At 39.0% G+C, this 24233-nt stretch overlaps 1 protein-coding gene across 4 annotated transcripts in view; it reads left to right on the forward strand.

Moving 5' to 3' along the window:
* Nucleotides 1–250: 250 nt before the first annotated feature.
* LOC109035165 (retinol dehydrogenase 14) overlaps nucleotides 251–24233 on the forward strand; it is a 32168-nt gene continuing 8185 nt past the window's right edge. The window contains exons 1-6 of one of the 4 annotated variants that reach the window (XM_072304411.1): nucleotides 527–2029; nucleotides 12836–12980; nucleotides 15969–16181; nucleotides 18127–18285; nucleotides 19359–19478; nucleotides 21488–21698. In XM_072304411.1, coding sequence (XP_072160512.1) covers nucleotides 12860–12980; nucleotides 15969–16181; nucleotides 18127–18285; nucleotides 19359–19478; nucleotides 21488–21698 — 824 coding nt within the window. In that variant the 5' untranslated portion in view covers nucleotides 527–2029; nucleotides 12836–12859. Of the gene's footprint in view, nucleotides 2030–12531; nucleotides 12981–15968; nucleotides 16182–18126; nucleotides 18286–19358; nucleotides 19479–21487; nucleotides 21699–24233 lie in introns of those variants that run through there. The other 3 variants (XM_072304413.1, XM_072304414.1, XM_072304412.1) reach the window with 3 other exon arrangements.

Raw genomic sequence — 24233 nt, forward strand, 5'->3', positions numbered from 1 at the left:
GCTCGGTAATCGTGGGTATTAATCCCCCTGACGAACTGCCGTTTCCACCGGATTAGAGCCCGGTAGCCGTGTCATGAGCCGGGTGACAGAGCCGCCCGGAGAGTGGGCCGTGTCGATCACACTGCCCACGATGGGTCACTAAACTTTGTGGTTTTTTTTCATATTCTGAGAGTACCAAGTGACACTGGGAAAAAAAGTTACGGGCTATATGTGGATTGCATTTTGCAACCACTAGCATTGCAATGTTGCTAAGATTGTGCAACTCCTTTTGTCTTGGAGGAAAACCCCGATTATCCATTAATAGTTTCTATTTTACTCGCTAAAAACTGTAAATTTAAGACAAAAATTACCATCTAAATTTCATAGTTTTTCACGATTTCCGCAATTTTATTGCAAAAGATGAAGTTGCACAATCTTAGCATCATTGCAATGCTAGTGGTTCCTTTTTGCAAAATGCAATCCATATGTCGCAGGCAATAAGCAATCGCCGGCAATTTGCAAGCCATAAGTGAGTAAATAGAAAAGAATATATTCTAGAAATATAGGAACAATATTAAATTACTGAATATTTACCCTTTAATGAGAGTGGACAATATTCCCTCCTTAAAAACATGGTAGTAATAGGTAAACTCATGAGAGCGCGGGGTGGAAGCCATGACCTTAGTTGGGTTCAGTTGAGTCACGCAACTAAACTAACACCGTGACAAAGCGTTGAGTATCACAAAAAATGAAGGCGCTCCAATACGAGATCACGCTTTTGAAGGCCTTAGACCATCAGGCCTTCATTACGCTGATTCGCATCGAAACAAATGTAAACGCTTGCAAACTGCCGGCGATTGCTAATTGCCTGCGACATATAGACTTACCGTCCAGTCCAGGCTCGGAGACCGAAACTTCCGGGTGCTGAAGCTGTAGCTTCGATTGCTACGGATGCTACGCCCGGAACTTTAGGCCTCTGAGCCCAGAAAGCGAACGGTATGTCCGTATAGCCCGTAAGTACGGTCTCCACGGCCGGAGTTTTTTTTTTCTTCAGTGGAGTAATTCGCGATTCAAAAATTGCGTATTTATCGCGATTTCGGGGTGAGTTACGCGCAACATTTTATTTGTGTACAAAACCGCTTGAAAAATCGCGCATTCGCCGCGATATTGAGATGATAAACGCGTATTCAACTATTAACGCGAATACGTAACTATTTGACAAAATTCCTGATTTTACTATTTGCCTGCGACGTATCGATTCTTGGAGGGGTCAAGTGCTCCGGCAAGAATCGATTATTTAGCATAGGTTTAAATGGAGATCCGATGTTGCCGAATTGCTGAATCCGCCTCTGACGATAATTAGGGGCGTAAAATAAAAGCACGAGGCGGAAGGATTTAACTTAACAACAGAGAACTCGAAGGTCACGTGCGAAAGTTTCCCACGCCTAATTGGATTATCCACTACTGGCGTCTAGGATACGAGGAGATTGCCAAGTTTCCGACATAAAATACTGTATTTTTATCTGGATCTTTGGGAGAAATGTCTGTTACTGTTGATAAAATTTACAACACTGAAAGAGGGAACATCTCACGTACCACTGTAACACGAACAAACCCAAGACAAGGTGCGAGGCGCGCCCTAGCTCCATGAGTGGGTTCGGAAGAGAGTGACGCCAGAAAAAAACTGATCTTGAAAAGCAAGAAATGACAAGACTCGAAAAACTCAGAGCTTTTCAGAACTTATACAAGCACTATATTATTCAAGATGACGTCATGAGATCGGAGCTTATTTTCTTGAGAAGGTTTATTCCATCCGTAATTGGAAGCCGACTGATTACAACTAGTACATATTTGCACGTTGGCAAGCGCCATTAGGGATATCGCTGCCAACAGAGTAAGCACATCTAGTCCAGCTATTAAAAGCTGAATCAGTGAATTGGAAATCATGCGTTTAAGTGCTTGTTTGGTGAATTTAGCGTGCGGTTTTAACTGCGGAAGACCTTTCCAATTTCGGAGAGAGACGTTAAATTATCAAATAAAGATTTTATGAGTAAGTAGCATGGCATTTTTAAATTGTATTAGCTTGAGTTTTTTTTAAAAAAATTAATGGCAAAGTTATATAACCATTAAATCTAGTAAAAGCTTTAAAGATTAGATCAAAATAGATACATGCACATAATTAAATCGTTGAAAGGACAGCTTAAACGCAGGTCATTTTAATATTCGCCACTGAACTAATTTCAATGATAAATGCTTTTATCTTATTCTTCAAGGGTTGGTTTCTGAATTTTTCGGTGTGAATATGAGCCAGTTGCGCTGGTCTCAGAAGCGTGTTTTGACGCTTGATTCTTGTACTTCAGCTAAAAATATACTGTTCTAACAGCAACTCCCTACGTTCTGTATCAACGGAGATATCGCGCTTTGAAAAATTCTGTTTAGGACGTCATCCACCGCGGTTGTGATACTCACCCTTCGTTCCTTCCATCTTGCTTTCATCCGAGTTCTAGCAAATGTGTGTCTCTCTGATTGATGAAAGCAAGGCGGAAGGAACCAAGGATGTTACTAAAGCGGTGGATGACGTCGCAAACAGCGTTTTTCAAAGCGTGTTATCTCGGTTAATACTGGATGCAGAGAGTTTCTATTTGGATCGATCTTATTATTCTTAGCTGAGCCACAAGAATCGAGCATCCAAACACGATTCAGTGATCAGCGCAACTAACCCATGCACACGTGTGCGCACTGAAAAAAAATTCTCGGCGTTTTTACCAAGGTCCGTTGGTACCTTTACCATCTCACTTTTTTTTACCAATTATTGGTAATTTTACCAAGACAGACTGGTAAGCTTACCTAGAAACCGGTATTTTTACTCTATTTTTCAGGTAAGAATACCACTTTTATTGGTAATCAATTCCCGGTGACTTTGCCATTATATCTCGGTAATTCTACCACAGTCGATAAAAAATACTGGCGTTTTTACCAAGGTCCAGTAAAATTACCGAGAAAGTTCAATAATTTTACCGAGATTTCTCGGTAGAATTACCAATTCCATAAGTGGTAATTTTACCAAAAAAAAACTGGGATCAAATAGAACCCCGAATTCTTGGTAATTTGACCCTTTTCTTAGTAAATACACCGAGATTTTTTTTTCAGTGTGTAAACACTTTAAACAAGATATCTAAGTCTTAGTTTGTGCCCTGTCAGATGCTCCGCTGTCCAGTATAGCGTGACGCGAAATGCAGTATTCACAGCTAATCATTAAACGACCCCTAACCTTGAAAAGGCCCCATATCGTCGCTCCTCTGACGTAAAGGCATACATCAATTTCCACGTGAGTCCTGTTTCACATATATAGCCATGCTTTCTGGGCCTCATACAGAAGTGGAGATACGCCCTTATGCCAGAGGAGCGACGATATAATTGCAATTGTATTTAAAGGGGATTTATAGAGAACTTGAGTTGGACATGCATCGTAAATAGGACAAAGTTTGCGAACCTCGAGCAAAATGTAGCGATATAATTTGGAAAATGAACCCGTGTAGGGATAAAAATGATTTTGAACTGGGATAAATAAAAAATATAACGGAGGAAATCCTATGATTTTGACGAACTTTGAAGCTTGTTGAATTAAATAACAACATTGAAACTCACCAGGAATAAATTGGATTATTATTTTTTATGATCAGCACAAGTCGACAGTGTAGAGCAGACTGAAAACTGAAATATATTCATCTAACCTAGAAGTCTTAATATCAGCTGTTTTTACTTTTACATTCTCCCCCCTTGAGCTTTGCTCAAAAGGGTTGTTATTAACATCGAAATATTGTAATTAGAACATCAATTTTTTTTTTTTTTAAAGTACTATAAATTTTCATTAACTGTGTAATACTGTAATAATTTTAACTGTAAAATTATAAAATCAACTGTATTAATTTTCATTCTCATTTACCCTAATCTTTGGCAGCGAGGATTGGACATATTTTTGAAACGGGGCGCACAATGTTGTCACGGAATTCAGTTTTTAATGTCACTACGCGGACCACACCATCTGTTCCGGGATGGACCTTTGTTACACGGGCCAAATTCCAGCATAATGGGGGTAGATTATCGTCTTTCACAAGCACTAATGTTCCAATCTGAATATTTTCATGTTTCACATGCCATTTATTGAATGTTTGAAGAATTTGAAGATATTCGTTCCTCCATCGTTGCCAAAATTCGTCCATGACCTTGTTTAGATGTTGCCAATGTTGTAATAATGGTTGTACAGTGAGTTGAGCAGATGAAAGTGGCAAGGAAGTCAACGGTCTTCCTATTAAGAAATGTCCTGGAGTTAATGCAGCAAAATCCAGCGGAGAGCTAGAAACTGGAGTAATTGGCCTTGAATTCATTACTGCTTCTATCCTAGTGATGATTGATCTTGCTTGGTCCACTTCCAACTTCCGGGACCCAACTATACAACGAAAATGCTTCTTTAAACTTTTGATTGCAGCTTCATATATTCCGCCGAAGTTGGGTGCTCCTGGTGGATTAAATTTCCACTGTATTTTATTACTTAGAAAAAATCTGTTTAGTTTTTCATGCTGTAATAATTCTTGAAACCAAGTATCTATTTTGTTCCGCGCTCCGATAAATGTCTTTGCATTATCCGAAAAAACGTATGAAGGAACACCTCTTCGTGAAATGAAATTCTGAAATGCTTCCAAAAATGAGTGCAGTGTACAGTTTTTGACTAATTCGAAATGCACAGCTTTCGTTACAAAACATGCGAAAATGATTATATAAGCTGTTACATTTGCAGAATTAGCTCTTGATGTAGCTTTCAGTTGGATTGGGCCGGCATAATCTACTCCAACGTTCGAAAATGGTGGGGCTATTATTGTTCTTTCTTTAGGTAACTGACCCATGATAGGAATTATTGCTTTTGGCGCATTTTTTAAGCACGTTACACATTTTTTTCAATATTTTTTTTACCGTTGTTGGACCTTTTAGGATCCAAAATCGTTGTCTTAGTGTTGATAATACTGATAAGGGTGCTGCGTGCAACAGTCTTTTGTGCTCTTCAGTTACAAGTAATTCTGTCAACCTATGTGTCGATGCTAGAAGGATAGGTTGTTTTTCTTCAGATGAAATGTCAGAATTTGCTAGTCTTCCTTTAATCCTGATAATATGCTTGTTGTCCAAAAATGGATGAAGTGTTCGGACTGAGCTTGACTTTGACACCTCTCCTTTTCTTTTGGACAGTTGTGTGATTTCTGCACCAAAACATTCCTGTTGTGCAGCCTTTACGCATTTTGTAAAAGAATGATCAACTTCGCTTGTAGTCAGATTCCCACTTAAACACTGGCACGCGAGGGGGTACCTGACTGTGTTTGATCTTCTGTTCACTTTAAATTTCAGATTATTAATAAATCTGTAGCAGTATGCTAGTACTCGAATTATTTTAGTCAAATTTGAAAATTTTGTCCATAATACAGCTGGCAGTGTAGTCTGGAACATCGCAATGATTTTTGGAGGTCGAGCCTCAGGAATGGTTGACGGAATCACAAATGCTGGTGTTGGCCATTCCGCATGGTTCAAAATTAACCATGCTGGGCCGTGCCACCAGAAATTCGATGTTTTCAGCTCAGTAGCTGATAAGCCTCTTGTAATGAGATCCGCAGGATTGTCTGACGATTTCACATGACGAAATTCAGGATCAAATATTTGGAGTTCAACATTGACATTTTGTATTTCTGAAACTCTATTGCACACAAACATATTCCATCTATTTGCTGTGCTATTGATCCAGTGCAGGGTGATTGTTGAGTCAGACCAGAAGTAAAGTTTTGCTGGTTTAGTTTTCAGAGCTGCTACAACCTTCCTGGTCAGCCTGATGAGTAACAAAGCAGCAGCCAGTTCTAAGTGCGGCAATGAGCATGGCTTTAGCGGCGCTACCCTGGACTTTGAACAGATTAAGCTAGACGTTACACCTTCGTCATTCTTGCACACTGCATATAAACACGCTCCGTACCCTTGAAGAGATGCGTCTGAAAATCCGTGAACGACGAATGATGTACATCTTCTTGATATTTGTAGATGCCTGGAGATTTTTATACCCTTAAGATATATCATTTCCTCTCGTAACTGTAACCATTGCCTTGCTAACTCACTTGGTGCGATTACATCCCAATCTAACTTCAGCTGCCACAGCTTTTGCAACAGAAACTTCGCCCTAATTACGATAGGAGATGCGAAACCCAGTGGATCGTAGAGTTTCGAGGATTCTGCTAAGATTATTCTTTTTGTTAATTTTGTATGTAGAGTGCTTGGAGGAACTGAATTGAAGCAGAATGTGTCGCAATTTGGGTTCCACTCTATACCGAGAACTTTCACTTCTTCCTCTGTGTTGAAGTACAACGCTTCTTGGTGATTTTGACATTCTTGAAGAACACTTGAGTTGTTTGACGCCCATTTTCTTAGATCAAATCCATATGGTGTTAAGATTTTTTCCACGTCTATTTTTAACATTTTAACTTCATTGACTGTCTCCCCTCCCCCAAAAAATCGTCAACATAGAATGATGATAAAATACTTTCTGCCGCTTGCGGATGTTTTGATCTTTCACGTGTAGCTGCTTCTCGTAGTGATCTTATAGCAAGGAAGGGAGCGCTAGTTGTTCCATATGTAACCGTATTCAGTTCGTACACTTGTATTTTCATGTTAGGTGAGTCACGCCATAGAATGCGCTGAAGCGATCTATGCTCTTCTTTAATCCACACTTGCCGGTACATCTTTGTAACGTCTGCAGTTAATACTATGGGATATTCACGAAATCGCAGCAGAACATCGAATAATTCGTCTTGAATTGTCGGGCCAGCTAGCAGAATGTTATTTAAAGACTTGCCGGACGAAGTTTTAGCTGACGCGTCAAATACGACTCTTAATTTTGTTGTTAAACTTGATTCACGAAGCACTCCTAAATGAGGAATATAATAACATATTTTTGAATTTACTTGATCTGATGGGACTAAACTCATGTGTCCTAGTTTCAGATACTCTGATAGAAACTCCGTGTACATTTTTCTTAGTGTTTCATTTTGTTGTAATTTTCTTTCCATTAAGTACAGACGTTTTAGTGCCACCTTTTTTGAGTCACCTAAGCATTTGGGATCGTTCTTGAACGGCAGTTCTACCACGAATCGTCCATCTTTAGCTCGTTCCGTTGTGCTTGTGAATAAGATTTCACACTCATTTAATTCGTTTTTGTGTGTTGTTGAACAATCTTCAATTTTCCAAAATTTCTCTAGTGTGTCATTAATAGTTGAAATTTTTGTGAAGTTAGCAAAACACTGCGAATCTGAATCCTTTGATGAGGACTGAAAGTTGCTATTACAAACTCCTCCTACTACCCATCCAAATTGGGTATTCTGCAACGTTGGAACCTTATCACATGCTGGAATTTTATCTTGCAACAATGTAGACCAAAATACATTTGCTCCTAAAATTAAATGTACTTCCGCCTGCTTGAAAAATGTTGGATCGGCTAAAGGTTCTTGACCGATTTTTGATTTTACTGTTTCTAAAACGTTGAGACTGAGAACATCATTGTTTAGTAAGGCTGGCAAGGTTGGTAACAATACACACGATAAAGTCATTGGTTGGTTCGTGTGTAAGGTGTGAAGTTTAATTTGTACTTTTTCAAACACATGTGCAGATCCTATTCCAGTTATTTCATATTTCGCTTCTTGTCTTGGTAATTTTAATTTCGACGCGGCAACCGTGGATATGAAATTCAATTGAGCTGCTGAGTCCAAGATTCCTTTGTATGTTTGATATCCACCAGAGTTGTCATTTACTTGTACTTGCACTGTTGCTAGTCACGCTTTACCGTGTTGTGGTATTGAATTTGAAGACGAGGTTTGAGAAGTTGACGTTGGCGTTTTATTTTTATCAACTGCGCTTTCTTGATGCAACAGATTATGATGTTTCCTCCCGCAGATAGTACATCCTTGTCGGTAACATTCTCCTGTATGTTTTTTTAAACATACTTTGCACAGTGATTGTGTGTTTACAATTACCATACGATCTGGTACTGAAATTTTTCCATACATAGCACATGAATGTAAAGGGTGCAGGCCGGAGCAATACTCACATTTCTTATGTATAAATGAGGATTTCTTGCTTTTTTTGTGTTCGTGCTGTACAAAACTGTGAAACTGTGTCCGTCTTTTCATTGGAGATGCAACCACAGTTTTCGTCTTTTTGTTCTCGTCCTTGCTTGTGTCGATGCGACGATCTTCTACCGACTCCAAAACATTGATTCTCTTTTTAAGAAAATCAAGGAGCTCTTTCTTGGTTGTTGGCTCTGTGGACGATGTAGTTCTTTCCCATTCTGTCAGGGTAGCTGTGTCGAACTTGGACGTTATCACATATGCGATCATCGGGTCCCACGATTCAGTGTTTACATTCATTGCAGCCAGCGCTTGCAAAGTTTGATGGACATTGTTGTACAATTTTTCAAGATCTTGAGCGGTCATTTTCTGAGTTTTCCTTTCAATTTTCCCGAACAGCTTTCGCATATAATTATTTAATAAAATTTTCTTGTTTTCAAATTTGTCACTTAATAACTCTAGTGCCACTGAATAATTTTCCGAGAAAAATTCGACACCCTTAATGACTTCAGCAGCCTTTCCACGCAATGCCGATGTCAAAAGATGGAATTTTATGACATTAGAGAAATTGTTATCTTGATGCACCAATGATTCGAAAGTCTGACGAAAAGAAGTCCACTCCTTGCTGTCCCCATAGAATCTCGGTAGTTGAGGTAATTTAAGGTGAGTTTTATCTCTGGTTTGCTTCGATTCAGTGGAATCATTGCATTGTATCAATCTCTTGGCTTCTGCCATTACACTGTAATACTTTTTCTCAAAGTTCAAAAGTTCACTGTCATCTCTACTATGACCATACAATTTATAGAAAGTTCGAATGTATGTTGGCAACATTTGCTTAGAGTCTTCATACCGGATTTTTATTTCAGCAACATTCTGTTCACTTGCTGTGACGGATTGCGACAGCCCATCTAATTGATGCTCTATTTGTCTTTTTGCAATTGTCAAATCATCTCGTTCCGCACCAAAGCTCATGGGTTCAAAACGACTGGTTGCAGGTACACCAACTTGAGCATCAACTTTCGCACTCTGTCGTCTGCGCTTCATTCCTTTTCAGCAAATTCAACTGTCGTCACCTTGGCAGTACTGTTAGTCAGCTGTTTTTTGTTGCGCAGGAGCTCCTCGAGTTTCTGAATCAACATATGATTCCAAATTAAATTTCGCGTTCGCTCTTGCCGTTCCGCATATTAACTCCATCAATATTTATTTTAGCTTGTCTCTGCATATGTTCTGTCGTTTAACCTCTATCTTGTAACTCATACTCTTCATACTTCTCGGATCATATTTCATTAAAATGTTTGCTCACTTAGGTCATACTTTTTCTTCTCACTTAGGTCTCATTTTATTGTTAGATTGGAGTTAAGATTAGTACGGCAAAAGCTCATTCATATATTAGAGACACGGAGAGCAAAAGCTCACTGCATGTCAAAAAACAATGGGAAACGGAGAGCGAAAGCTCACTGCATTTTTATGCTTTTAATTTACTTGGCTAAAAGCCGTCACCAGGCCTGGATTTTTATATCATTTTTATTTTTATTTTTATTCAGCTGAAGGGCGGGTGTGAAGAGCAATGTTAGATCTCATGGCACACCCGTACCAATGGAAGGCGAGGCTTCTGCATTGGTACAAGAGAGGGAGAGCAAAAGCTCACTGCATCCCTTTTTGAGATGGAGAGCAAAAGCTCACTGCATCTCTTCTTGAGATGGAGAGCAAAAGCTCACTGCATCTCTTCTTGAGACGGAGAGCAAAAGCTCACTGCATCTCTAACCTTTATAATATATGTTAGAAGTAACGGAAGGCAAAAGCCTACTGCATTACTTTTCGAGACGGAGAGCAAAAGCTCACTGCATCTCTTTTATAATCACGTCGGGGTCACCAAAATGTTGAATTAAATAACAACATTGAAACTCACCAGGAATAAATTGGATTATTATTTTTTATGATCAGCACAAGTCGACAGTGTAGAGCAGACTGAAAACTGAAATATATTCATCTAACCTAGAAGTCTTAATATCAGCTGTTTTTACTTTTACAAAGCTGATGCGGATCTATACTAACAACTTTGCTCATTGTGTATTTTCTTTTGTATTTGAAAATTTGTGCAAAATTTCATTTATTGTAGCAAAAAATCATTATGATTCTTTGCGAAGATCCATTTCCAAATGTTATAACGTGCTCAGCTCTCGAGCCAAGCAGCTGAACACGTAGGGGGATGATCGCAGATAAGGGGGCGTATCCACTAGATAGGGTAGTCCTAGAGAAAGGGGAAATGGTCTAGAGAGGGTGTAAGAGCCCTATCACTCTAAATAGATGGTCACCTACCTCGAGAGTGGTATCCTAAGGAAAGAATAAGACTCACAATCTAGGGGTGGCCGCTCGTGTATTGGGTACTCGTATGGTAACAACGATAATGATGGTATATAACGATAAAACTACAACTAGGTCACACAGACCTCAAACAACTATCACACAGATACACAACTACTACAAAGGGGGGGGGGAGGGGTCTCCAAGCAGGAAGAGCCGTCGGGGATACTGCCGCTGGACGGGACTTTCGGCGAGGGGAGGGATACTCAAAAGCTCAATCACCGGGGTGAGACGCGGGACGGGGCAACTTGAGGAGTCAAGGACTCGGGAAGGGGGTGAAAGGCCGCTGGGGCAAAAGAAGGGTCGGGGACGGACCGTAGGACCAAACTTTCGACCGAGGGTTACTCGGGGACTTGACTACGGGGTGAGACGCGCGTCGGGGGTCCGCGAGGAGGCGTAGGCACAGGTGGCGAGACGACTGACTTCAGGGGATTTCAGAGGGCTCCTCGTGAGTCTCCAGGCCTGCTAACTTGGCGTCGTTTCCCACGGTTAGCTCGCCAAAATCCCCTGACCAAGCATGTCATATCCGTCAGGACTCCGAAATCCTCGGAAAGCAACAGGTTAGGTTGCCATCCCGTGGACCTTGGTCGCCCGGCGCCCGAGACTGGGGTATACGCAATTGGGGGATTCCTCGGGCTATCTGACAAGGCTGTGTCTGGTGATGTCACCGAGCGATGTCACTGACGGATGTGACAAGCTGTGTCATGAAAAACTCGCGGATCCACCGATCTCGCGGCGCGATATTGGCTCGCTGCTTCCAAAACCGCCGTAACTCCAATATTCCGTTATAAATGTTTACTGCAGAATTTCACTTGAAGTTTGTAAAAATTGTCCATCTTATGATGCTATGTAAAATTGAAAAAAAAAGAAAAAAACCAGTTGAAAACACGTTTTAAAGTAAAGAAAAATTATCTTTGCTTCAGAGAGTATTTTTCTGAAAAAAGATTCTTCTTTTATAAAGAAAATGTTTTTCAAGTGTGACAAGTTTTTTTTTTCCTTTTTTTTTCAATTTTAATGAAAAATGAATTTGTTATCGATGACAAAGTTACATTTCTTAGAATTACAATAACTCAATTGGATTAATAGAAAATTCGTCCACCGAAACATAATGTTCTTCTAATAGATACAATTTTTTTTTCTTTACCTTAAAAAATTGGTAGCCTTTGGAATAAAAAATTTTTTTCAACCCTTTTATTTCGTGAAACCTTTTTTAATCAGAATATAAACTATATGGAGCCTCTTTCCGGAAAGGAGCTGTTTGAAGTGCGTTTAGAAACACGACCCAAATTACGTGAGTGAAGAATTTGCGATCGTCTAAAATGTGATGAATTTTGCGTTGAAGCGAAAACTACTGAGTGAACTGGACACGAACTGGATACTCTTTGTTCACACAGTAAACAATTATAAGAGGAGATATGACAAAATGATTTAATTTGCTAATATACATTTGTTTAAAAGTGAAATGCCGTCAGATGACTTCACTAGGCAGTGAATTTTCTCACTTATAAATCCATTATCATAAAATTTCCCAAACCAGAAAAAATTATGACAAACACTGCGAAATCATCTATTTTTAGATAAAGTTATTCAAAATTTGCGAGCAAATTCTCCATTTCATGCGAAATTTGGCGATACCTATTCGCATTATAATTTCTACGCCGATGAGAAAACAACAGGAGCGTTGATTAACTCGTCGTGGAAATGATTCGAAAACGATAATTAACCCTCCTTCTCTGAGCCTCACGAACCGCAAAACATAACTTATCTCACTTCAAAGTTCTTATATTTTGTGTTTGCTTAGGCGTGTTCGGCCGCGCAAGTCAACAGAAAAGTGCGTCTGTGTCGTGAGGGCATCGAACATTGTAGTTTTTGCCGCTAGCCGACGGATGAGTCCCCTATACTTTCTTTAAAATTTAGCATAACGCGATCGTGAGTACTTTTCGTGGGTAGCTTTTTTTTTCGGAAAACAAAAAACCGTCAGGCCTTACAAACGTGGCGCGAGGCCAATTTTGGAAAAATTCCCGGAAATTTCGATCGTTGCGTTTGTAAATTCCTTGTGTCTTTTAAGGAACCTATTAGTGTGGTGCATTTACATATAGGGATAACTTTCTACTGATTGTACTGATTTCTACTAATTGATTTTTCTGATTGCACTTCTATCTCCTGATTAAAACCAATGTGACGTGAGATAAATTGTGAAAAAAATCCTAAAAATTTCGATCGTTGTATTTGTACACCCTTGCGTTTTTGAAGAAACCTATAAATGTAGTGCATTTACAAAAAGGGATAACTTTCTACTGATTTCTACTGATTGATTGTTCTGATTCCACTTCTATCTCCTGATTGAAACCGGGTTGAGCGTTGCGATGGGTGCTCGAGCGAGTCAACCATACGAGATCAAGGAGAGGATTGACGGAAAAACTGTCATCGTGACGGGGTGCAATACTGGAATTGGTAAACCTACTGCCCAGGAATTCTACCGAGTTGGTGAGAAAATGAACCAGTATATCATTAACTACTATATGCAAGTAAAAAGTATTTTAATTTCTAAGAGTGAACTGTGCTATGACGAATGTTATTGAGTGCGTAGACGGATCGTCAAAAGACAGTTCGCGAAACTTTTTCAAATTGGGAAGAGCTCACGACACGAGTTTCGGAGGCGGATCCAGCAATTTGGCAACGTCGGATTTCTTTCATTTAAACTTATGCTAAATAATCGATTCTTCCAGGAGCACTTGGCCCCTCCAAGGATCGATACATTTCCATAGGTTTAAATGGAGAAAATACAATGTTGCCAATTTGTTGGATCCGCCAATGTTTTCAATGTTCTAGGAAAAATAACTCATCATGTCTACGACTGTCCTTATTCCTTGCTTTTCAAAATAATGCTTCTCATATAGTTCAGAGTTAAATTTTTTTTCAAAAAAAAACTGTATTTCATGGCATGCTGAAACCTTCAAGATAGATATTCATTCAGGAGCCAAAAATCGTTGTAAATACTGTTGTATGATGCAAATTTTTACAGGAAATTGTTTCAATCAGACGCACTGAATTATTTTGTCTGAAATTAGGAAAAGAATCAGAAATGCATTCTAGGTAAGAATCTTAGACTGTTTGCCTAAGCATTTGACGAAATCCTAATTTTACTGTTTGCCTATGTGACACACACCAGCATGACTGGTTTGATTAATGTACATGAACTTTTAGATAGTGATGACGAGCATTCGTTCACGACTAGCGGTGAGTTTTGTTATGATGCACATACGAGCAGGTAGTGCTTGCACCTACGAGCTCAACTTAGAGAGCTTTTTTTGAGCTTCTGAGTTGATTTTAGAGAAAACCAGTGGCATCATCGTGTTTCTCGTGACATTTTACATAGGAATCAGTACTGAAATTGTCACTTCCTGACACATAAAGAAGCTACATTTGCGAGACTCCCCATGTCATAGTTCATCGTTTATTCTTTGATTAAGAAAATATTGAGAAAACTTTGGAAAAAATGCGTGGTGCGAAATGAAACGATAATTTGGTTATCTCGTTTGCGCTTATCAGTGAAGTCGTGCGAGTTACACGACGAGAGTTTTTCGATTAGCATAGCGTGTGCGAAAATTATAATGAAACCACTCAGAGTTCACTTGCCTTCACGGTCAAGGTTACAAGAACGCACAGCTGATTGTGGGCTTGATTTAAAGTAACTTAATATTGGGCTTAATAAGGCTTAATAAGGCTTAAATTAACCTGATTTTAAGTTTAACATCGAGAGACGATGACCTTATGTTCACTGTAATACTTAAGGTGATTCAATGGACGCCATATTTTGTGTAAGAACGGCATGCGATATACCGCATCAATTGGTTCCATTTTTTCAGCTACTCGTCTTGTTTCTCAAATTTTGAGATCGCAATTCTGTTATCAGGAGACTAAATTACTCACTTACCAATTCTAACAAAGTAATTCAACGTAATAAAGGCGTGGTTTTTTTAGGGAGAAAACATCGCATTCGATACTGATATCGAAACTGCACTCGAATGCGATATTTTCTCTCAAAAAAAACCACGCCTTTATTACGTACAATTTCTTTGTTAAAATTGGTAAGTGAGTGCTTTGGTCTCCTGACAACAGAATTGCGATCTCAAAATTGGAGAAAAATGACGAGTAGCTGAAAAAATGGAACCAATCGATGCGATAAATCGCATGTCGTTCTGACACAAAATATGACGTCCATCGAATCACCTTAACACCGAGAGACGATGACCTCGTGTTCACTGTAATACTTAAATAGTGAGAAATGGGTCGGTATAGACACACAAGGAACAAATTTGAGAATTTTGATACGAGTTTTTGAACATTAATTTCACGCAGAACATAATTCTCGCAACGAAAATACTGAAATTAATTTCTAACTAATTGTAAGATATTTGATGATGATTGACGGCTTTCCTTCGCAGTATAATCCGATGGAGTTGAGCAGATGCCTCTTTTTCGGAAAAGTCGAGTAAAGTAAAAATATTGATAAAAAAAAAAAAAAAAAAGATCGTAACTGGCAAAAAAACAGCGGATCTGATTCAGTGGTAAATCGAAGTTGCGGCACTTTCCGGCCAAAGTATCACAAGTTCCACGCGACGTTTAAAAATTTTCGCCGTCATTTTATTTATTTACAGAGAAATTTTTGGTTGAATCCGTTTGAAAATTTCACTGAATTTTATCAGCAGCGCAAAGAAAGTTCAGTGAAGTTTTCTGACAGCTTCGTGGAACAATTCCTCTGTAAAATAATAAAATGGCGGCGGAAATTTTCAGACGTCGCATGGCGCTTGTGATAATTTGGCCGGAGGGTGACGATTAGCAGGTGGGAGACAAACATTTCCCTTGCGCAGAATGTCTACTAAAACAGGCTAGCTTAAAATCAGTACTTTAACAGTACTTTTCCAGTACATTCCCGAGAAATTCAGTACCTCCTCAACAGACAAATTCAGTACTTTTTCAGCATCTCCGATTGACGAAATTCGAAAAATTTTACCAATTTGAATTTCTAGCTCAAATTGCGACCAAAATGGCAAAAAATTCCGGACCTTCTTGCAGAATTTTCGCACTTTTTCGGTACTTCCGGACCGCCCTTGAAAAATCCGTATTATTTCCGGACTTTCCGCACTGGACAAAAAAAAAAAAAAAACACACACACACATGAGACGCATGAGACACATGACAAGAGCCCAGACTCTTGAAAACATTGGCAAGAAAAAGGACTATTGATTCAATCAGATTTAAGCTTAAATCAAAATGAAATCCGCTCAAATTAGGAGGCTTGGTTCTTAATATAAGCTAAAATCTGATTGAATCAAGAGTATTTTTTCTTGTCGGTGTTTTTAAGAGTCTGGACTCTAGATCCAATGTGTTTTTTCTCCAGTGCGGACTTGTAGACACCCTGCTGAGACAAATATTTCCCTTACGTTTCAAAGCGTCTCCGACACTTTCCAGGCGGACGTGTGATAATGGCGTGCAGGGACGTATCCAAGGCAGAGAAAGCAGCGGACGAAATTCGAAAAGAAGTAGAGCTCTCCTTCCCTCACGACAAGGCCGGAAAACTGATCATCAAAAAGCTGGACCTATCGTCCTTGGAATCAATCCGCAACTTCGTCGATGATCTCAATGATTCGGAGGATCAAATCAACATTCTCGTCAATAACGCAGGTATGTCAACGCGACTCGCACGTTATAGGGGTTATAGGACATTTCGTTAAGGTGATTCGATGGACGCCATATTTTGTGTCAGAACGGCATGCGATATATCGCATCAATTTGTTCCATATTTTCAGCTACTCGTCATTTTTCTCCTATTTTGAGATCGCACTTCTGTTGTCAGGAGACTAAAGCACTCACTTACCAATTTTAACAAAGAAATTCAACGTAATAAAGGCGTGGTTTTTTCAGAGAGAAAACATCGCATTCGATACTGATCGAAACTGCACTCGAATGCGATATTTTCTCTCTGAAAAAACCACGCCTTTATTACGTTGAATTTCTTTGTTAAAATTGGTAAGTGAGTGCTTTAGTCTCCTGACAACAGAAGTGCGATCTCAAAATAGGAGAAAAATGACGAGTAGCTGAAAATATGGAACAAATTGATGCGATATATCGCATGCCGTTCTGACACAAAATATGGCGTCCATCGAATTACCTTAACGATTTTTTTGTCCGCGCACCCGTTTTTTCCAGTAATTTACGTCCACACGTTTTTTCGGCACGGGAGTTTTGGTTCGCGTGCCAGTTGAGACCCGAAGTTAATTGGCCCACATATAAATACAAACGACAATTGCTCACGATTTTTTGGATGAAAATGTAAAATGTCTTGGAAGAATGAGGGTTTGCTTGTTTTTTTTTTTTGTTTTGTCTGTTTGGTCCAAAGAAGAATAATATATAGTTGAGAGTTTTGGTAAAAATGGGGGAGCGTCAATTCCATGAGACAAAATTCACTAAAACTCTCTACACCTTTTTGGTGTAACAGGACTTAATTATCTATCAAGATTTTCCCACCTTGTTATACCTGAACCCGATAAACCTCTATATTTGCCTCAGCTAAAGGCTCTTAGATTTTTCCAGTGTAGGATAATTATCTTGATATATTTTGCGAGGAAAGATCTGTACTTTTAAAGGATGCCTGTCATTCTTAATACGTTCAATTTCGTATAATACTGTGCAACACCTCTGTTGTGAAATAGATGCTTCAGGCGCCGCCGCACGGCGGGCGGGCGGCCAGCACAAAACGCGCATTGGCGCCTACAAACCTAAGTGGATACTTCAAGCATTGTGCAATGCGTGAAGTATCCACTTAGGTTTGTAGGCGCCAGTGAGCCTCTCGCGCTGGCAGCAAGCCACTCCGCTCTCTTACGCTTTAATATTTATACTCGTAAAGTCAGCGTTTTTTAACTGAAGATTTTGAAATGTTAGCACACTCTGCATTGAGTATTCGCATTTAAATTGATGGGGGAAAAATATGTATCAATTCATCAAAGAAGAATAATAACATAATGTGTGTTTTTTTAAAAGTTGGTGGGTCCGTGTCAAATTTAATGATTTTCAAAGCACTTTAATTTTTTATTTTACATTTTGTGCTTTTATTGTGCTGCAGCGAGGTGTACGCGCAACAAAACGCTCAAAATTTGACGTATTATTTGACTCTAAAAGATCGATGCACAAAAGGGTTAAAACTAAAGATAGCGTGCTTCTTGGTTTTTTCCCCCTCTTTTATTCATTTTTGCAGTTTCTGTCGGTTGTCCATGTGTTCTGTCGTTAAAACACACACACTGGAAAAAAAAAACACATTGAATCTAGAGTCCAGACTCTTAAAAACATTGACAAGAAAGAGTACTCTTGATTCAATAAGAATCTAGCTTAAATCAAGAACCAAGCCTCTTAATTTAAGCGGATTTCGTTTTGATTCAAGAAAATAACCGATTGAATCAAGAGTATTTTTTCTTATCAAAGTTTTCAAGAGCCTGGGCTCTGGATCCAATGTGTTTTTTTCCAGTGCATATCCGCTTAGAGATACTAATGCCTCATGTTATTTCCAAAACTAGCATAATATAGTAATTTCTCATCGCAAAACGTAATCTAATTTAAGTTACACTTGTTTCAGGTGTGATGAGCCCGACCCGCAAAACGACTGCGGACGGCTTCGAGCTGACATTTGGTACTAATTACCTCGGTCATTTTTACCTCACCTTGCTACTTCTACCGAGGATCCTAGCTTCGGCTCCTGCCAGGATAGTCAATGTCTCGTCGCTCGCCTACGAATGTGAGTTGGGGAATTGTAATACTATAACAAGTCAAATCCTCAATGTGTATACTGCCGTGCTGAGGAAAAACGCCGTATGAACATTCGGGAGTTGCCAAATATCTCCGGATAAAACATATTTTTGAGGAGAGTTGTGCTTAATTTTTCTTGAAATTTTCAGATATTTTAGATGAAATTGAGAACAAAATTGCCTGAAATTTTAAAAAAAATAAAGACAATTTTCCACAGTAAATTCGTTTTTTATGGAAGGAAAAATGGCAACATCGAAAGAATCTTACGGCGTTCTTTCTTGGCACGGCAGTATTTATTATCCATGGAAAAAGAGACCTGATTACCGATAACATCAGAATGGGTCTATTGAACTAAAGACCTAAGTGAATATAGGTTTTTTGATAGTTGAACCGCTAAAACATAAGAGAGAGCACGTCGTCCGAACTTCTGAATTCTACTTCTTAACGCAAAATTTGCTTGGTTCGGGTCCACCAGGGTTGCCATAATTTCTTCATCTTCAAATTCCCTGGCTTCCCCTGAATTTTCCCTGACTATTTTTGCTTTTCCCTGACTCCAAAATTTTCTAATTCCCTATGACCGTCGAAAGAAATTCCCATTCTTTTTAAAATACGCTGACTTTCGCTAAATTTTGGACAACATTTTCTAGTTTGGAGATCAAATTATGGATAAAGGCATTCAGTAGCGGGTTAAAGGATGAAACCCAACTTTTTACTGAAATCAAGTAACAAACTTTCAGATATTACTTTTCATATCTTTTTTAGTTCCAAAAGAAAAGAGAAAGTCATAGCTTGAAGTAAGGCTCTTCGATTTTAACAGAAATTAACCGAAATTCCTTTAATTTGCATACTTAAAAGCTCCAGGACTCACGTCAAGCCGAACAAACTATATGAAGTGATCCTTAAAATCAAAACAGTGGTGGCGCCCTGTGCGCGGAAAATTTCATACTTCTTGGAGCTGTAGATAGGAACCTTGATAGTTGTATTTTGCAATACGACTTCTTTTTCTCATGCATTTTTAAAAGAAGATATAATTAGTTCTTTGTTCCGGTGAAATTCTTACAGACGGACGCATACACTGGGACAATTTAAGTCTGGAGAGGAATTATGGTATGTTCACAGCTTACTCTCAAAGCAAGCTTGCCAATATTCTCTTTACTCGAGAACTAGCATCTCGACTGGATGGTAAGTGATAGCATTCATTTTCAAGTTTCATCGAAGGTAAAGGAAAGGCTGAAAAGAGAGGCTTGAACAGGGTGTCTAGTTTTTGTTTCATTTTGGGAAATCCTGATTTTATTATTTTTCCAAATCCTGATCAAATAATGATTTTTTGCGGAAAAAAAAGAGACGAACGTAACTTCACAAAAATAGCTCGATAAAAAAATCCGATCGGACGGCCGACTTTTCTAGAATCCTGATTTAACGACCGATTTTTCCTTAAATCCTGATTGACCTCAAATCCTGATAGAATCGGGAAAATTCTGATACTAGACACCCTGTGGAACTTATCTACCACACTGGGAAAAAAAAAAAAAAAACACATTGGATCTAGAGTCCAGACTCTTGAAAACACGGACAAAAAAATACTCTAGATTCAATCGGATTTTTGCTTGAATCAAAACGAAATTCGCTTAAATTAAGAGGCTTGGTTCTTGATTTGAGCTAGATTCTGATTGAATCAAGAGTACTTTTTCTTGTCGATGTTTTTAATAGTCTGAACTCTAGATCCAATGTGTTTTTTTTCCGAGTGCAATAGAATTCCCTTTTTTTCTACATTTTTGAAGACGTTGGTAGAACTCTACCTTGCGTTAGGTTGGATGGAACACTCGATGGAGGAGAGAAAGATCACTTCGCCTTCACTTACCTGGAACAAAGAACAAATAAAAAGTTTTAAGGATGCGATTGGAATAGATTACACACAACTTTGCAAGAGAGAGAAACGAAGAGGAAAAATCAGCCGCAAAGCCAGTTTTGTTGATCAGAAAAAATATAGATTTTAAATGGGATTCGTTTATGGATACTTCTGTTTGAATACAAGAGGCATCGAAAAACGCACAGACTATGGTTTTTCTAAGTGATGCGATCTACGAAGAGTGATCTAACGCAATTAGTGCGGGAAGATTATAAAATCAAATTCTGCGTCGAATTATTGAGTTTCATTTTCGGGTGTCCAATGCACATGTGAAGGACCGTTTGAAAAAAGGGCACACATAGTGTTGCTAAGACTTTGCGACTTATTTAACTACCTTATAAGGTCAGTTAACATTGCACACTATGCCTAGAATCTTCAGGAATAAGTATCTTTTGTTCATAGAGTTAAAATATTTGAAGGAAATGGCAAACAAAAAAATGAAAGCTTCTGCTGTGATATAAATAAACGCATCAAAAAGTGCAAAATTTCGCTCTGGTGCCCTCATCTTTTCGGCTTGTCATTGATGCGTGAGCCTTCGATGAGCAATTTCCAAAAGTCGATCAATTTTTTTAAAAAAAAACCGGGCGCATGGTGTCGTTTTTCACACGAAGGAACGTAACTCCATTTTTAAAGTTGCAAAATTCGCCCAAAAATTCAATTTTTCACAAGAATGTACCAGAGCAATTTTCCACCTAAATGTACCAGTGCAATTTTTGTCCAAAATTTGACTGAATTTTTCATGAGATTAACGGAAAAATCACGGCAATTTTCAGGAGGAAATTCACAAGTTTTTCCTCATAAAAATGCAATTTGCGAAAGGAAATCTGGCAACATTGAAATATAGTTACGTTCTTTCGTAAGAGAAACAGCGATAATGCCCGTACACATGTCCGCTGCGTGGATGCACCAAAAATCGATTTTTGAAACTTCGACATGCGGTCCCTATTCCCGGACCGCACCTCCTCTTACATGCTGCCATGCCGTGCTTAGGGAAAACGCCGTATGAACATTCGAGAGTCGCCAAATGTCCTTCAGTAAAATTTTTATTTTTGAGGAAAGTTATGAATAATATTTTTCCTTGAAATTTTCAGGAACTTCAGGTGAAATTGCAAACAATAATACTCAAAAAATTAAAGGAAAAATATTCATAAGTTTACCAGGAAATTCGAGTTTTATAAATGGAAATTTGGCAACACCTGAAGGTTCATACGGCGTTCTTCCTTATCACGGCAGCACACCAGTACGTTACATTTCATTGCGTCACGTGTTTTCCGTTACGAAGGTTCGGGCGTAACCGCCTATGCAGTTCACCCTGGGATGATACCGACGGAGTTGACCCGATTTACGGACAAATATTATATATTGACTACTGTGAAAAAATCTCTGAGCCAATTGTGGTCCCGAGTGCATACGAACGTCTTGGAAGGAGCGTCAACCTCCCTTTATTGCGCTCTGGATGAATCTGTCGCCGCAGAGTCCGGATTTTATTACCGGTGGGTATGAGTTTGACCCAAGATTCTCAGTTCGCATGCAAAATCGTCACCCCTTTGACGTAAGGGCGTATGCCGATTTACGCATGAGGCCTAGAAAGCACACTGAAAAAAAAAAATATCGGTGTTTTTACTAAGAAAAGGGTATAATTACCAAGAATTCAGGGTTCTATTTGATCCCAGTTTTATCTTGGTAAAATTACCACTTATGGAATTGGTAATTTGACCGAGAAATCTCGGTAAAATTATTGACTTTCTCGGTAATTTTACTGGACCCCGGTAAAAACGCCAATATTTTTTATCGACCGTGGTAGAATTACCGAGATAAAATGGTAAAGTTACCGGGAACTGATTACCAATAAAAGTGGTATTCTTACCTGAAAAAAAAACAGTAAAAATACCGGTTTTTAGGTAAGCTTACCAGTCTGTCTTGGTAAAATTACCAATAATTGGTAAAAAAAGTGAGATGGTAAAGGTACCAACGGACCTCGGTAAAAACGCCGAGAATTTTTTTTTCAGTGCATGGATTTATATGTAAAATAGGGATCGCATTTAATTTCTTTCATTTTGGGAAATCCTGATGAAATCCTGCTTTTTCCTGATTTTTGACTGCTAATTCTTGATTTCATAATTTTCCCGAATCCTGATCAAATCTTGATTTTTCGCGGAGAAAAATTAACGGACGGATAACGTATAATTAACGGAAAATAAGCGGACGGCCGACTTTTCTCAAAACCTGATTTTACGACCGATTTTTCTTCTAATCCTAATGAAATCGGGATTCAATCCAGATTTACCTCAAATTCTGATAGAATCGGGAAAATCCTGATGCTAGACTCCCTGGTAAAATAGGGATCGCATGTAAAATCGTCGCCCCTTTGAGTTAGGTGCGTATCCCGATTTCTACGTGATCCCCAGAAAGCATGGATTTATATGTAGAATAAGGATGGTATGTAAAATCGTCGCCCTTATGACGTTACGGCGTATCTCAATTTTCACGTGACCCCCCAGAAAGCATGGATTTATATGTGAATTAGGGATCGCATGTAAAATCGTCGGTCCTTTGACGTAACGGCATATCACAATTTCCACGTGATCTCCGGAAAGCATGGATTTACATGTATAATAATCATCGCATGTAAAATATGAACGTCCACGGGAAAATAGATCTTGGTGCCGAGTTGGTGCAACGTTTGAAGTATCCCCTTGATGTTGAAGGCGCTACTTACGGTGCGCGTGGGTTTGCTTTTATTGCTGGGTTCTTAAGTAACATTTTCGCGTTTTTAAGTGCGCATCGTGTTTTACGCGTCACTTTACTTGATCAATTCACAATAAGTCAAAAATGGTTTAGTGACCCATTGCTCCAGAGAGAAACCATGGATATCCTCCAGGGTGTCTACTCAAACAGGCCGGGCAAAAATCAGTACTTTTAGAGTACTTTTTCAGCACATTCCCAAGAAATTCAGTACCTCCTCAACGGGAAAATTCAGTACTTTTTCAGTACCTCCATTTGACGAACATTCGAAAAATCTCAAAAATTTGAATTTCTCTCTCAAATTGCGACAAAAATGGAAAATTCCGGACCTTCTAACGGAATTTCCGCACTTTTTCAGTGCTTCCGGATCGCCCTTAAAAAATCAGTACTATTTCCGGAAATTCCGAAATAGACACCCTGTCCTCGTTTTCAGTTATCTTCGTAGTTTCATTTGAAACGCGAAATTTACAAAATTGCAAACATCTGAAAATTCTCCGTTGGCCAAACCCTGCTAAAAATGTTCCATGTGGATTCACGTGGAAATGACCCGATTTCCATGTGATTTCATGGAAATCGTCTGACTTCCATGTCCTTCGACATGGAAATCATAACGTTTCCATGAAACTCACATGGAAACCAAGTCATTTCCATCAAGCCGTCATGGAAATGAAAACATTTCCTTGTGAGCTCGACATGGAAATCATAACGTTTCCATGCAACTCACACGGAAACCAAGTCATTTCCATCAAGTCTTCATGGAAATGAAAATATTTCCTTGTGAGCTCGACATGGAACTCATAACACTTCCATGCAACTCACACGGAAACCAAGTCATTTCCATCAAGCCTTCATGGAATTGAAAATCCCCTTCTCAGTTCGGCGTGGAAATAAAAATTGCGGATTTAAACATGAATTTCGCGGCTTTAAAATCTTTCAATTTTTGGGCAATTCTAAACTGGACATACGCTCCGACATGCGCAACATGCGAAAATTACACATCGGAGCGTGAGTGTCGCGTTTGAAGCATAACTACGATGTTGAAGGCGCTCCGCAAGGTGCGCGCCAAGGAATTATACTCGGTATACGGTTCAAACCAGAGATGCAAGATTTTATATGTAACTTCATAAAATGAAATTTCGTGAATTCCAATCATTTTTGAAAACTTCTGTGCTATGGGCTCATTATGACATGAAAAGGAAAAATCTTAAGTTTTGGAAGGGGGGGGGGGAAATGAAGGGAAAAAGGAAAAAACCGAAAGAAGAGCTATACGATCATTGTTGCGG

This window comes from Bemisia tabaci, chromosome 9 (assembly GCF_918797505.1).
Source record: "Bemisia tabaci chromosome 9, PGI_BMITA_v3".
Classification (NCBI taxonomy): domain Eukaryota; kingdom Metazoa; phylum Arthropoda; class Insecta; order Hemiptera; family Aleyrodidae; genus Bemisia; species Bemisia tabaci.